General features: G+C 45.1%; 1 protein-coding gene across 1 annotated transcript in view; it reads left to right on the top strand.

Moving 5' to 3' along the window:
* LOC124550612 (protein PALS1-like) overlaps positions 1-15,174 on the top strand; it is a 570,361-nt gene that overhangs the window by 53,735 nt on the left and 501,452 nt on the right. The window contains exon 2 of the mRNA XM_047125331.1: positions 401-863. Coding sequence (XP_046981287.1) covers positions 841-863 — 23 coding nt within the window. The 5' untranslated portion in view covers positions 401-840. The remainder of the gene's footprint in view (positions 1-400; positions 864-15,174) is intronic.

The following is a 15,174-nucleotide window of genomic DNA, read 5'->3' as shown; positions in this document are numbered from 1 at the left end:
CAGAATATATATCTATAAAGGCCATTTTAATGAAACTTCATAGCTAAAACAGAAATTAAAATGCTAAGTTGTCTCTTCCAATCTATAAAATCGTAGGGCCCTTAATTGCATATGACAACATGAGGTATCTACTTAATCCCCCTCTAAAGTAGGGATTTCAGGTACGTAAAATATATGAAAGGTTAAAGCCAAATAGACAAGCAATGGAAAAACAAGGGGACGCGTGGTGGAGGAAAGTAGTCAACAATTAAATCAATGAAGTGAATCTTGGAACTACATCAAACTGGTTAAAAAAAGTTGCTATCTCGTTATCAACCCAGCATTCTAGAAATCCTTAATTTATGTGATTTTATTTTAGTAGTGTCCTTATGGGACTAATTGTGATGTTTTATCCTGGCAGGCTTCATTGTTGGTTGTGATTCGTCTCTCGGCTGAGAGAGATAGCTAGCGAATCATCGACGGCTCAAATCGCGGTGGGCGCTTCGAGCGCGCAGTACTCGCGACCTGTTTGCCACAACAAACTGGTTAGAGTCGCCAGCGCACGCAAGCACTGCCCCTCCGTCCAGCAGCTAGAGCTGGGAAGCGCTTCGGCTGTGTTGTCTGCGCGCGCGCGCGTGTGTGTGTGTGTCGAGGCGGACACGGACTAGGTGGATGTCGGCGTCGGCGGCCGACTGCGTGTGTCGCAAAGTGCGTGTGTCTGTGGCGGCGCCGTGTGCGTGATGCGTGTGACAGGGACAGGTGCGCGACGCAGCTGCGTGGGTGCGTGACAGCGGCGGGCCCAGCCAGCAGGGGACGAGAGACACACGACACGGGAAGCAGCGGCAGTAGCAGACGGCCGCCATGAGGCTCATCAAGAAGTACTGGTGAGTAACCTGCCTAGCACAGCCTCTGAAAGCACTCGGCTAAGTGTCGCCGCTCTGGCAAAACAGCCCTGTAACTCGTAATTTTGTCAAAAGTCAGATTCGATCTTACTCGTAATGTTGGAAATGTGACGGCGACTGCATACATTACTTTCAACTTCAATAAACCAAAACACACTATTTACTTCGCTGTAGTGAACAGACGGGTAAAAGGTTAAGGGCCTACACACCAACCAACCAACCGACCGACCGACCGACCGACTGACTGACTGACAGACAAACTCCACGAGTTAGGCGATATGTCCAACCGTCCGACCAACTTTTCTTGTCGGGCTGTCTGTTGAGTAGGACCACTCGATTCCCCCCCCCCCCCCCCCCTCACCACCCTTTTAGTCGCTTACAAGGGAACCTCCCCATCGCACCCCCCTCAGAATTAGTTATAAGTTAGCACAGTGGATAGGCCTTGAAAAACTGAACACAGATCAATCGAGAAAACAGGAAGAAGTTGTGTGGAACTGAGAAACATATAAGCAAAATATACAAACTGAGTACTCCATGCGGAAGACAGGCAACATCAAGGACAGCGTAAGCTCAGGAGCGCCGTGGTCCCGTGGTCAGCGTAAGCAGCTGCGGAACGAGAGGTCCTTGGTTCAAGTATTCGCTCGCGTGAAAAGTATACGGAAATACGGAAGCGTCCGATCCCGCCCGTCTGCTTTGACCCATGACGTCACAAATATGGCTGAAACGACCATAAACCACGATTCCAATATGGCGCATATAAAGTTGGTACGTACACATTATGAGGACGAAAATACATCGATAAACAAACACACACACTTTCCACAAAAAGCCTAATGACACTAACGCGACAAGCGCGGGAAATGGGGTGTTTTTGGGTGAGGGCAAACTAAATATAAACAAATTTAGACACCAACCCGCATACAAAACCACAGAAAACGACGAAAAAAACCGGCATCACAACACTCCCCAAATACCACTAAACACAATATCATCTGGAATCGGACACTTCCCTTGACCTATATAGCTCAACAGCAGCTCCCGATCCCATAAATCAGGGTCAAACACTTCCCTTGGTCTATATAGCTCAAAAACATCTCCCGATACCAATATCAACATACACAGCCACACATTGGGATCGAACACTTCCCTTGACCTGCGCACTGTGAATTTTATCCGTCATATCCATGCCTGAACAAAAGCAACAACCGATTAATTTTGCTAAAATTACCACACGATGTACAGCGAACAACACTAAATTAACCTTCACACAAAATCGTTAACTCACTGAAACGAGTTCCACTACAAAACAGACCCGACACTCAAACAGAGCCCATTACACCACACAAACGAAAACCCTGAACATACCACCAGAGAGCACAACAAACCACAACACGACACGACAACATCTACAAACACGCCACACTCACAAACCAAACTCCGCGCCGTCATGACGTCACACACGACAACACCCTTACGTCACGGGTCAAAGCCGACGCGTGGGATCGGACGCTTCTGTCGACCCAAGTATACTTTCTTTATTTTCGCAAAAGTTATGATCTGTCCGTTCGTTCATTGCCGTCTCTGTTCACTGTAATAAGTTTAGCGTCTGTGTTTTGCGACCGCACCGCAAAACCGTGCGATTAGTAGACGAAAGGACGTGCCTCTCCAATGGGAACCGAAAACATTTGATCGCAAGGTCATAGGTCAACCGATTCCTCCACAGGGAAACACGTCTGATGTATTCTATACGACACTGGTGACGGCATGTGCGTCACATGACAGTAATATGTTGTCGACCCACCTAACTTGTGCACTTGGCGAATGGGTAAAAAATTCTTCTACCTTGCCCGATTTAGGTTTTCTTGTGGATGTGATAATCACTCCCAAAAAAGTGATGAAAACATAAGAGTTTGTCGCATAAACTGCAACAAATGAATGCAACAGTTTCACAGTCGCACAGTTTCCCCTGTTCTCTGTCAAAACACATGTTTTTAATGTTTTCAAATTTTTCCGTGTGTAGACCGTCAAATCCTGCATATGTCCAAGTAAGTCTGAACATGCCCTGGAATTTTGGAGAGCGAAGTTGATTATGTGTGGGTGCCTGACCTTTGATAATTGACACACGATGACGTAAACAATACTGCTCTGTGTACCTGTGCAGCTTCGCAAAATCATAGAATCTTTTCACAAAGTATTTCACTTGCCGAAAACCAAACACATCTAAAGGTTGCACAAGAGGTGTACAACCTGGGGGAATGGTAATCACGTCTACTCCCACACTAAAATTGTACAATGCCTGATCCTTCTGTCCTGTACAGCTGTCAAGGAGTAAGGCAAAATCTTTGTCCGCGTAAGGAGCAATCACACGTCCATTAAAGTCTTTCACTAGTCTTTTCTCCATTTTTCCTGACGGACGGCGATTCACAATGACATTCGGTGTTTGCGCAAGTACCCTATTCACCTGTTGCTGAACTTGCGGTCCAAATACACAAAAAATTAAACTTTTCACTCGAGGGAAGACTTGAACCGAGGACCTCCCGTTCCGCAGCTGCTCACGCTAACCAGGGCGCTCCTGAGCTCACACTATCCTTGATGTTGCCTATGTGGCGCATGGACTACTCAGTTTGTATATTTTGCTTATTTTTTTCATAGTTCCACACAACTTCTTCCTGTTTTCTCGATTGATTTGTGTTCAGTTTTTCAAGGCCTATCCACTGTGCCTGCTTATAACTAAATCTGAGGGAGTTGCGATGGGGAGGTTCCCTTGTTAGTAGTATGGCGTGTTACGCTGTCCACTTGTTTTGAATGGCGTTAGTTGTCGCGCACTTAATCTGGCGCTGACTTCCTAAGTAAAGATAGTGTGGTGGCGCGTTGCTATTTACGAACAACAATTCTGATTAAGCTCCACCTGCTTCACAGCATACTATATGCACCAGCGTTCGATTAGGGAAACCTGGCCTGCTATACCGCCTCACGTTTCCCTCAAGGGCAAGTATAGAATGGAACCAAAACCTTCCAACATCTGAGCGGCAACACCCGTCAATCTGCTCAGTCTAATGTAAGAAGCACCTGTCCCATTAGCACCAAGCAGACGCAGAGTTCAATCTTGCGTAATTACAGTGATTCTACAAACAATTGTTTAACAAATATTACCGCATGTTATGCAATAAAAATGACAGTCAACTACGCAGGTACTATATGTTACAGTTAATTAAGTAATAAGCCATAAGCTCACTGCACTCCTGTTTCCACTCTTATGTGATATACTGACCATTAGTTATTTGATTAAAGAGACGCTACATTCTAATTAACATGTATTTGATATGGGTTATTGCCATCACAAAACAATGAGGAAGAAAGATATGCCGTTAAAGTGTTATTACACAGCCTACAAGATATATGTTCCCTCAATCACATTTTTTGTCTCAAAAACACTACTGTTTATACAAGCTACAATCCAGGAAACGTTTGTTAATGATAGTCGACAGATTTTCAGAACTGGAGCTGAATTATCCTACTAGGTCCACTAGATATTTACTGGCAATTGTGATGAAATATTTTGAGCAGTTCGTACGTAATAAGTGAAAAGCAATCGGAAAATTCAAGTTTTCGACTGTAAGAAGCTTGTTTTAAGAGTCAATCACAATTCCCCGTCATTTACTTTGCGGTAAACTTCCTTGTTTCCTGCTGTTGACTCTACTACAGTAATGAATGTTCACGTTTTCGATACAGTAGTTGTTTGCTACTCCACATCTAGCCATAGATATTTTAAATACAGCTGGAAACGTATATTTAAAGTCAGATAGTTTTTCTCTGTTTTGATTGAACAGGACCGCAACCAATTTAAGTTGCGGAATCCTACGAAACGCGTGAGTTCGTACTGCAGTGCTGTGTAGGTAAAAAAGGTACCCATTCATAATCGTCAGACGGAATCTGCGAAACTTAGTTATTATGTATTACTTGTAGGCGCTTTTCTGTCGCTTATGTGCACTGTTTTTTGAGTTGTGGAGTTGTAACGTTTGTCTTCAGTAGGTGTGATGTTTATGACTAACAAAGAACAGTTATATCAAGTGGTTTGCTGACTGCGTACCTCATTGTGTGTCCCTGTACGTTTATTTACCTGACCCTTTTTTAAACAATCCGTCTACTAGCAAGAAAGCAATACCAGTAAACCTAAACCAATTAAAACCTGTGCTCGATAACGTCAAATTAGAGGTAAGTACATTCAGATCTTACTACGACCCTGTAAATCTGAATAAGCACAAAAGTGTCCCTGTGCGAAAATCCATAAAATGTGTGAAATAAATATCTTACCTCTTATTCGTGTCGCCTTGGATGATAGCGTTGTTCTGTTCTCAGCACTACTAAACTAACTACTGTTGCAAAAGCCAGAATACGAGATGTTTGAATAAGTCAGATTTAGAATTTGTTTAAATTAAACGACTTTGATTTGGGAGGCGGAACATGACTGAGGAGAATCGCTGTAATACCTTACTTGAAAATCGTACTGTATTGTGAAACTGACTTGCAGTTTTTAAGCCATATCATAAAAATAAGATTTATGCAAACAAATGATCTTTACAAATAAATACAATAAAAAACGTGGAGTTACATACAAAGGTGGTCTCATTCAAATTCGTTCTATAGCAATAGCGCATAAACACATGAATATTGATTATCTTATTGTAGATTGATGTAACAATATGTAGATTCTTCAACAAAATTTCATAATAATATTTACAGCATTTTCTTAATTAATTTTCTTCAAGGAATCCCACAAACGCGTGAGTTCGTATTGCTGCAGCGTTGCGTAGGTAAAAAGGTAGCGATTCATAATCGTCAGATGACTGATGAAATTGGCCAAACTTAAGTAATTATTATTTACTAGTTACAGGCGCTTTTGACTTCTTTTTTGGGTGGTGGAGTAGGAACGATGGAAACATCGGACGTGCGCCGTACGGAATATTCGTATTTACCTGAAGTATTTGTCTTCTAGGCGCTCAGTCCGGAACCGCGCTACTGCTACGGTCGCAGGTTCGAATCCTGCCTCGGGCATGGATCTTTGTTATGTCCTTAGGTTAGTTAGGTTTAAGTAGTTCTAAGTTCTACGGGACTGATGACCACAGATGTTAAGTCCCATAGTGCTCAGAGCAATTTGAACCATTTATCTTCAGACCAACGACAGAATATTCCATTTTACCAGTGAGAAGCTGACAAGAAGCTGCTCAGTATACATCGTGATTCCGTGATGATGTCGCAGACTTCCAAGGATGATGGAGAAGGCTAAGTGGATCAATTTGACGTAAGGGAACCGAAAATTATAAGCGAAAATCGTTCTGATACCTCTGTTAACTCGACCTCTTCTGATGAACTTCTTTGCTTTCCATATTTTGGGAGGAGGTAGTATGGACCAAACAAGAAACACTGTGTCGTAAACATGGGCTCTAAACTACGTTCCTTAATAACTACGAGCACTTGTTCAATGGAAGAGATATGTTTCACAGTAGTGATGATGAAAGAGAGCTCGTAGTTCTTAAGGTAGGCACTTTAGAGCCCAGTATCAGTGGTCGTTTTGTCTTGTTATGGCCCATAGTACCAGCTCTCTAAGCAAAGATCGAGAAGCAGAAGAGGGCCACTGTCAGAGGTATGAGAAAGATTTTCGTTTATAACTTTCGATTCGGTAGTTTCCGAACCAGAGGTCCCATATCGCAAATTCATACAATTATTTTTCTCCATCATTCCCATAAATTTGTACCACCATCACGTAATCATGCTGTAGGTATAAATCTGCGTTCATTGTCATAAACTAGGTGACATCCACAGTGGCTGTAGTGGAAAGAGGGGGGGGGGGGGAGTGTGCGTGGGCGTGAGCAATGGTGTAGTAGGCCGTAACAATTTTTTATAGCCTCCGAAACGGGATGATAGTTTGCTGCGAAAGAAATTAAATTATCGGCAGAAAGATGCAAGTATAGAGCGTTTTGATGCGATTAACTGGTATGTAACTGGTCTGTGTTTTGTTTGGCATGCGAAGGTGTTGATACTGTTCGTCCACTATTGTGCGGTTCTTTCACAGGCAGAAATTACTCGTGGGGCTGACCTACAATCCGACGTAATGGTAGTTCGGCATTATGTACTGTATAAGCGCTGTAAGGCCAGTCTCGACAAATTCTAGAACCGTCTGCCCATCTGTGCCGTCGCATTACAACTCGATAATTCTTAACAGATTATTATGGCAGCCGGGAGGCACCGTTCGAGTGAAAACGTCAGGGGCTAAATGAGCAGACGCTGCATAGAACATCAGCACCACGTTGATCTTGCTAAACCAGTTGTTATTTCGGGTTCTCTCTGTCTTAAAGCGTACTACAAGTTGAAATGCTGTTCTTCGTAGACGCTTTTATTGACAAAGCATCAGAAGTGGTAATATCGTAATCATTACAAGTAGATGACTTTTCTCGCTCTTTCGGTGTTCACAGACTGAATGACACTACATGACCGTCTTTCTTAAGCATGACTTATTCAAGACATTACTGTCAGCGTTCCGTGTTCCTTGTTCCACTTTCTGGTGACAAATGCTTCTCCTCTCACGTTAGCTGATTTAATTTTCTCCACTCGCTTTGGGGACACGGCGTATGGTTTCCGTGCACGGTGGACTACTTGATTTGGAACTTAATGTTATTCACAGCTTACGAAGAGTCTCTGCGGATGTTCACGTTTTGCAATCAATGGTGCGTTGTTAAATTTTCGCTTGTACTTTTCTGTTTTGAGGATAGTGCTAATGACAGAATTCTTAAGGAAAATATTTTCATGGTGTATGAGACCAATAGACGTGTCGCCTACTCATAATGTTTACAATATAACCACTGGAACGGCCCAAATATGTGACTCGAGTATTTTGAATGAGATTTTGAGTATTCAGGGCGCTTAAGATAGAAAAAAATAATTCTTACAGTTATTGATTTAGTGTATTTAATTTGTAGTGTCAGTGCATGCAAGTATTACGACTACGCCCCCTAAAGCTAGTTAAAGAAATGGCTATAAAACTCAGTGATGTATACTGTTGATATTCCGATCCTCAGCGGCCTCGACCTTGAGTAATCACTTCCGAGGCTGCTCAGGGCTGGTATTCTCCCTGCTGATAATGTAACTGACCCTTGGCAACAACGGAGAATGAGTGTGGTAACTCTGTGACCGACGAGTTACTTCCTGGATAGCACAGAATTATCCTGCTAAATTCACTTGGCTTTACATGTCATTACCATTGAATAATTTTCACTTAAGGTGAGGCGTGATGTTATCAATTTACGGTTACGAGTCCAGGAAAGTCGTTCCACGTGGACATTGCAGCTAATTCCGTCTTTCACGTTGCGATTTATCTGTCCTAGCCATCACTGCGGGAAGAAGTGAGAGGCTAATACTCCAGCCTTTCGCTAGCTCTGGATTAATGTGGTCACGTATCAAACTAAGTCTGTATTGGATTATGGTTTTAGTCCTGCTGAGGCCAATATCTTTAGCTGTTCTGTCACAGAGCTACAAGCAACCACATTGAAAGCCAATAAGGACATCTTAAGAAAACTTCTCCATCGAACATCATCTCTCTACTTCCAGTATCTCTTCGTGTAAGGGCGAGAACCTTATATATTGCACAACTGACAATGTCTCTTTCCGCTTCTACTGGCATAACTTCCGGTTTAGGTGAATACACAGTTTTATTTATGAAATTCCACATTCCCATAGTACCTGAGTATGACATAGGACAGCAAGTAAACATAGACCGTTTAGAAGCTGAAAGTGAATATCATCTAATTCATGCTGATATGGGCACACTCGTGTTACATATTATTTTATTAAAATAGACTTCCGTCATAAGGTTATATTGGTAAGTTGTATCTCATTCACGTTTGTGGTTCAAATGGCTCTGAGCACTATGGGACTTAACTTCTGAGGTCATCAGAACTTAGAACTACTTAAACCTAACTAACCTAAGGACATCATACACATCCATGCCCGAGGCAGGATTCGAACCTGCGACCGTAGCAGTCGCGCGGTTCCGGACTGAAGCGCCTAGAACCGCTCGTCCACCGCGGCCGGCTCTTAATTCCCTCAGCATCACCTGATTTAATTCGACTACATTCCATTATCCTCATTTTGCTTTTCTTGGTGTTCATCTTATATCTTCCTTTCAAAATACTGTGCATTCCGTTCAACTGCTCTTCCAGGTGCTTTGCTGTCTCTGACAGAATTACAATGTCGTCGGCAAACCTCAAAGCTTTAATTTCTCCTCCATGGATTTTAATTCCTACTTCAAATTTGTCTTTTGTTTCCTTTATTGCTTGCTCAGTATACAGATTGAATAACGTAACGATTGCTTGTAAGTCGCAGAATATCGGAACAAATCGAGTGTGTTATAACCACTAATTTGATCGATTTCTCTGCTTTAGAATGGTATACAACATGTCATACCATCTATTAAAAGAGATGGAGAAACACTAAGAAGAAACTGTAGCTGGTCGACCGTCTCCCAGCGGGCAATGGAAATGAGAGTACGGCATCGTGGGCCGGGAGTCCCCCATTCAGGAAGGCAAGTACTTCCTGCGTTCGACGCCACATTGGACGACTTGCGCGTCGGAGGTGGGGATGAAATGATGACAGCCGGCTGGAGTGGCCGAGCGGTTCTAGGCGCTACTGTGTGGAACCGCGCGACCGCAGCCGTTGCAGGTTCGAATCCTCCATGGATGTGTGTGATGTCCTTAGTTTAGTTAGGATTAAGCAGTTCTAGGGGACTGATGACCTCAGAAGTTAAGACCCGCAGTGTTCAGAGCCATTTGAACCATTTTGAACCTGAGCGGAGAAAATCTCCTGCCCCAGCCGGGAATCGAACCCGAGCCCCTTGGCGTGGCATTCCGCCGCGCTGACCATGCAGCTAATGGTGGCGGACTACCCGGCAATGAAAGAAAGGACTAGAAACCTGCGACCGACTGTGAGCTGGCTGTGTGACTTCATGGAAGGAAGGAAGCCAGCCGACCTGTAACCTTTCAGCTGTGAAGTCGACGCAGACAGCCCGCTAGCTGACCGTTCTTTCTAGCCTCTCTCAGCTGGCCCAGCACGTGCAGCAGAACAAGTGCGTGACGTGGGACTGGCTTTCGTGCCCGGACGCCGGCCTGTAGAGCCCTCCGCCTCAGTCTCAATCTGTCCCTCCCTGCGGGAATTATGCAGGACCAGAGCTCGCCGTATCGACGGCTTTCCCGCGCTGGTGACGTAAGCAGGCCAGTCTGGACCGCCCTACAATGAGGCGCCCACCCCGGCCACAATAACACACTTATCGACCACCCCCTCCCCACCTGACGCTGCTATTCTCGTTCTCCCCCCCCCTCCTCCAAACCCTCCCCTTAGTGCCGGCTCTCTTTTGTTAAGAGCATATTTTCCCCTCTGGCCGCCTTATTCTGCAAAAGCCTCCGCGCAATCTTATTCCTGCGAGTATCCAACAACAAACGTGCCGTCTACACAGGAACGAAGCTTCGGATACAATGGACTTCGCAAATTAAGGAACGAGATGGGAGTGCCTAGCAAACCCAAAAAGATTTGTTGCGAGAGCGTACCATTCCGATACGCACAGCCACCACCATCACCGGCCGCACCATTACTGTTACCAGTCAACTGATGTGCAATGTTTCATCAAAAATATACTGCTGACTTTTTTTAAATTTATCAATGCATAATTAGAGAAAGATATTTCCGTAAACGGATTTCCGCAGCACAAAACTGTATGGAAGAAACGATTCGAACGCAAGCGACGCACACACACACACACACACACACACACAGACACTCACTCACTCTCACTCGTGTGTGTGTGTGTGTGTGTGTGTGTGTTTTCAGTGCCTCCCTGTACCAAAAAAGGAAGACAACCAGGATTTGAGCTGATGCGGAATTCCCAGATGGCAGCCAAACCTATACGCACGTGATGTATGACGGGCATTCAGTAAGTAATCCAACAGGCCTACAGTATAATTTTTTTTTTTGTGGAAGGAGGTTGGTTTTGTTCAGGATCACTAACGTCGATTTGCAGTAGGGTTTTGGAACATATACTGTATTCGAACATTATGAAGTACCTCGAAGAAAACGATTTATTGACGTATAGTCAGCAGGGATTCAGAAAATATCGTTCTTGTGAAAGACAACTAGCTCTTTATACTCATGAAGTAGTAAGTGCTATTGAGGGAGGATGTCAATTTGGTTCCATATTTTTAGATTTCCAGAAGGCTTTAGACACCGTTCCTCACAGGGGTCTTCTAACCAAACTGCGTGCCTACAGAGTATCGCCTCAGTTGTGCGACTGGATTCGTGATTTCCTGTCAGAAAGGTCACAGTTCGTAGTAATAGACGGAAAGTCATCGAGTAAAACAGAAGTAATATCCGGCGTCCCCCAAGGAAGTGTTATAGGCCGTCTGTTGTTGCTGATCTAAATTAACGACATAGGAGACAATCTGAGTAGCCCTCTTAGATTATTCGTAGATGATGCTGTCATTTATCGTCTTGTAAAGTCATCAGATGATCAAAACGACTTGCAAAATGGTTTAGATAAGATATCTGTATGGTGCGAAAAGTGGAAATTGACCCTGAATGAGGAAAAGTGTGAAGTTATTCACATGAGTACTTAAAGAAATCAGCTAAATTTCGATTGCGCGATAGTTCACACAAATCTGAAGGCTGTAAATTCAACTAAATACTTAGGGATTACAATTACAAATAACCAAAGTTGGAACGATCACATAGATAATATTGTGGTAGAACAAACCAAAGACTGCGATTCATTGGCAGAACACTTAGAAGGTGCAACAGGTCTACCAAAGAGACTGCTTCCACCACGCTTGCCCGCCCTATTCTGGAGTACTGCTGTGCGGCGTGGGATCCGCATCAGGTGGGACTGACGGATGACATCGAAAAAGTAGAAACAAGGGCGGCTCGTTTTGTATTATCGCGAAATAGGGGAGATAGTGTCACAGACATGATACGTGAATTGGAGTGGCAATCATTAAAACATAGGCGTTTTTCGTTGCTACGGGATCTTCTCATCAAATTTCAATCACCATTTTTCTCCTCCGATTGCGAAAACTTTATGCTGGCAGCCACGTACATAGGGAGAAATGATAATCACGATAAAATAGAGAAATCAGGGCTCGCACAGAAAAAATTAAGTGCTAGTTTTTCCCGCGTGCCGTTCGAGAGTGGGACGGTAGAGGTACAGCTTGAATGTGGTTCATTGAACCGCCAGGCACTTTATTGTGAGTAGCAGAGTAATCACATAGATGTAGAATACACGATAATATTCTTCATTCTTTTGGCTACGAAGCCATATCTTTCAACACAACATCCATTCAATGCGACGGCCGTACTCCACCTTACTACGGGGACCTGTACGCCTGCAGGGTGCCACTCCATTGGCCGACGTCGGAGGCAACGTCTTGCTGCGTCAATAACATCCCCACAGCACCCACGCACTCCTTCCTGCTGAGAGCATCTTTCATTCAGCTAAACACGTGGAAGTCGGAAGAAGCGAGATCCGCTTTGCAGGGGGGGGATGAGGGAGATCACTCAGACGAAGTCAGGTCCTCTCGGCTGTGCCGACTTGTTGGGTTGGGTTGGGTTGGGTTGGGTTGGGTTGGGTTGGGGGAAGAGACCAAACAGCGAGGTCATCGATCTCATCGGATAAGGGGAAGGACGGGGAAGGAAATCGGCCGCGGCCTTTCAAAGGAACCATCCCGGCATTTGCCCGGAGCGATTTAGGGAAATCGTGGAAAACCTAAATCAGGATGTCCAGACGCGGGATTGATCCGTCGTCCTCCCCAATGCGAGTGCAGTGTGCTAGACTTGTCTGAGGCCTTGCGTTATGATGGCGAAGCAAAAGTTCGTTTGGATTTTTGTGGCGACGAACACGCTGAAGTCGGTTCTTCATATACCCGAGGGTTCCGCAAGACACTTGACAGTTGATCGTTGCACCATGAGGGAGACCTCCGAACAGAATAGCACCTTCAGTGTCCAGGAAGACCGTCGCCATGACTTTACCGGTGGCGGGTGCGGCTTTGAACACTTTATTCTGAGGAGATGTGGTGTCACGCCACTCCTTGGGCTGTCATTATGTTTCCGGTTCAAAATGATGAACCCACGTCTCAACGCCTGTGACGATGTTTGACAAAAAAAGAAAATTGTCATAGTCAGCGTCGTAACCCGGAAGTAGTGCCGTACAGATGATTCCTCACTACCCCTTATGGTCTGTTAGACTGAGGAACTCAGCGGCCAGACTCCTTTGAGTACCCCGACTGGTGGACGAATGTGTCAGCACTACCAATATACACGTCCGGCTGACGAGCGAGGTGTTAAGAGTGCGATCCGTCGATCACTTCCAATGAGAGTGTCCGCACGTTCCAGCATTGCAGGAGTCACAGCTGTCTAGCGGCCGGTCGTTAGAAGCGAGACCGGGCAGGTTTGCATGACCTTCTGTCGGTGCCAGACATCTCGCTCAAAGACTCACCGAGCTTTTGTTCACTGCCAGTTATCCGTAGACATTCCGCAAGCGGGTGTGAATACCACCGATGCTATAGCTTCCCGCCAAAAGAAACTCGGTGATAGCTCAAATGGTTGAAATGGCTCTGAGCACTAAGGGACTTAACACCTGAGGTCATCAGTCCCCTAGAACTTAGAACTACTTAAACCTAACTAAGCTAAAGATATCACACACATCCATGCCTGAGGCAGGATTCGAACCTGCGCCCGTAGCGGTCGCGCAGTTCCAGACTGAAACGCCTAGAACCGCTCGGCCACAGCGGACAGCTGCCTGCTTGGAACGCACCTCAGTTACAAACGCCATTTTCAAGGCTGCGTATTGCACCGTCACGTATGGGAACTGAGATGCTGTGCCCCATCGCTCGTGCGCCGACTGTAACACCACATTGAAGCTCACTTAAATCTTGATAAACTGCCATCGTAGCAGCAGTAACCGATCTAACAACTGTGCCAGACACTTGTCTTATGTAGGCTATGCTGACCGCAGCGCAATATTCTGCCTGTTTACGTATCTCTGTATTTGAATACGCATGCCTATATCAGTTTCTTTGGCGGCTCAGTATATGACAAAAAGGACAAATGTGTAGTAGATATAGATTCTAAAATGCGTACCTTAAGAGTTATGAACGCTTTTTCAACAGAAAAGACGTTCCACAGTAGCAAAGATGAACTAGTGATCGTAGCTCTTAATGTATGCATGTTTACTGTTGTTCTTTTTTTTACGAGATATCGTTTCCCTAACTTTTGAATCACCCTGTAGATTAGAAACAGTGGAAAGCTAGGAGAGCTACACGTTCGTGTAAGTTGCTCGAATAAAAGTGTAATAATCAATACTCGTATATGCCACTTCACTCCTGAACTTCCTGTGATTATCGCAGCTGATAAAAAAGCTAATGTTTCGAGCGGCGAGGTAGTGTTTCGGTACCCTGCAGTTCGGCACATTTAAGACTAGCCAGCAGACACAAAAGCACGTGCTACCAAGCCGTTGCAGCGAGGTACCTTTCCCGCAAAATACTTTTTTTTTAGCGTCACAACAGAGTAACTGAAGTAGTAGAACGCTCAGAAAGGGAGCGCTACTTTGCGGATAGCTATTGCGGTCACACTTCGTGGAAGAGATGCAAACTCGGCAGCGTACGTCATGGCAGGCGTGCCGTAAAGCGCAGCCGGCGATAAGATAAGGGCAATTACTGTCGAGGCTCGCCCGGCGGGCGAAGACAGCCGCCGGCGCGTGGCGCTGCTCTGGCCGGAGGAGGCCAGGTGTGCGAGGCACCCTCTGCCACTCACCGGGCACCGACAGGCGGGCAGGCGCGCTTCCTGTAAGGACGCGCGGTGCAGGCGGGACCTGCTGGCGGCTAGAGTTAAAATTCTTATTTGGTGTTATGAATGGCAGCTTGATGTGAATGTCGAAGAAACAAAAACTAATCCAAATGATAGTAATGGTAACTGAAGAAATGAATTAAAATTTGTGCCACCGTTGCGATTTGAACCCCTTTGCTTACGAAGCAGGAATGCTGACCATTACACCAGAGCAGCCCTACGGACTACCCAGGTCCAATGCCCTCCCTCGCACGAACTTCATATCTTCTGCTTACCCCGTAAATCGTCACTATTATTGTAAGATCTAATCCAGAATATCTAGGCATAACGTTGCGACGAGGACATAACGATGCCCGTAGGGAAGACGAATCGTCAACTTCGGGTTTATTGCGAAATTTACAGGAAGGTGTAGCTC

The sequence above is a fragment of the Schistocerca americana genome, chromosome 9 (genome assembly GCF_021461395.2).
Source record: "Schistocerca americana isolate TAMUIC-IGC-003095 chromosome 9, iqSchAmer2.1, whole genome shotgun sequence".
Taxonomy (NCBI): Eukaryota; Metazoa; Arthropoda; class Insecta; order Orthoptera; family Acrididae; genus Schistocerca; species Schistocerca americana.
The sequence above is the reverse complement of the archived record's forward strand: the minus strand, read 5'-3'. Positions and strand labels throughout refer to the sequence as shown.